Consider the following 1273-nt stretch of genomic DNA (forward strand, 5'->3'; position numbering starts at 1 on the left):
ACACACCAAATAAAAAAATAAAAAATAAAAACAACCCAAAAAGAAGAAAAAGAAAAGAAAGGAAAAGAAAAATCATTACAGTGTGTGTCAATCAAGTTTCTAGATATAATATGTAGGTGTTTGAAGCAGAAGTCTTTATCTATCTGTTTCCTTCCTTTCTTTACATGTCGCGATTAGAATTTTCCTTTTCCTAAACTTATATTTGTTTACCATGTATATATTATTTGGGCTTACAGATTCTTTTTTTCTTAATCTGCTTGTGCTGCAACAGGCTGCAATGCAGAAGCTTCCCAATGAGGGCAAACATGATGATCTTTTGTTTGACCATTATAAGAAAAAACAGGATCTTTGGTTTGATTTCATTGCAGATACTGGTGATGGAGGAAATTCATCCTATGCAGTGGCCCGACTGCTGGCTCAGCCTTCTATTCAGGTTAAACTAAATGGTTTCATGGATAGCCTTCCACGTGGAGACTTGCTCCTCATCGGAGGCGATCTTGCGTAAGTTGTTCTTTCATTTGTTTTGCCAAAAGATGTCCTACGTTGATTTGATTCAAACTTATAATCTAGCCAAAAGATATTAGCCGAGTCCTAATACATAGGGAAACTGAAACAATCTATGGAACAAATGGAATTGAATAATTGAACTAGTTATTCAAATTAACAAGATAAACCAAATCATTGAAAGCGATAATTTAGATTTTAGACCTTTACATTTAGATTGATAAGCAGTGTGTTTTTTCTGTGGAATCTGTAGAAGCATCATACCTTCTTTAGGAATTTATAAATATGAATGGGAATTTATTAAAAAATAAACCTTCATTTGTTATAGAGACAAAATTGACCTTAACCGTTCTTTACTTATGAACTTGAGAAAATAGAAGTGACAACTTATTTTAATGAATGCCCGTAAGTTAAGGAGAGATAAAATGTCATAAAAGTCCATTTGGTTACCATGAATCAGAATGTATGAATTCTAATTTGTCAATGTGGTTCAAGCTATTGGTTAGGTTTTAAGGAATTTATGTTTTCTCTATTGAATGAGTCATTTGTAATTCATTCACGCGATGAGTGAATTCAATTCCAATAAATGTTTGTGATTCCCAGTTAATCCAATAATGTCCTTCCTCTCATGCCTTTTCCTTTGATACTTTAGTTGCTTCTTATCTCCCCCCTGATATTTTTGTTCCAATCTCATGTGCACTGTGAAGAGCTACGAAAATGTACCCACAAGATACCAAAGCGTTCAGGTCTTCAAGGTAACTACCCCCTC

At 33.8% G+C, this 1273-nt stretch overlaps 1 protein-coding gene across 2 annotated transcripts in view; it reads left to right on the forward strand.

The window, feature by feature from the left end:
• LOC109833393 overlaps positions 1–1273 on the forward strand; it is a 25383-nt gene that overhangs the window by 4780 nt on the left and 19330 nt on the right. For both annotated transcript variants that reach the window (XM_020401045.1, XM_020401044.1), the window contains one exon: positions 272–501. In XM_020401045.1, the coding sequence (XP_020256634.1) occupies positions 272–501 (230 nt within the window). The remainder of the gene's footprint in view (positions 1–271; positions 502–1273) is intronic.

This window comes from Asparagus officinalis, chromosome 3 (genome assembly GCF_001876935.1).
Source record: "Asparagus officinalis chromosome 3, Aspof.V1, whole genome shotgun sequence".
Taxonomy (NCBI): domain Eukaryota; kingdom Viridiplantae; phylum Streptophyta; class Magnoliopsida; order Asparagales; family Asparagaceae; genus Asparagus; species Asparagus officinalis.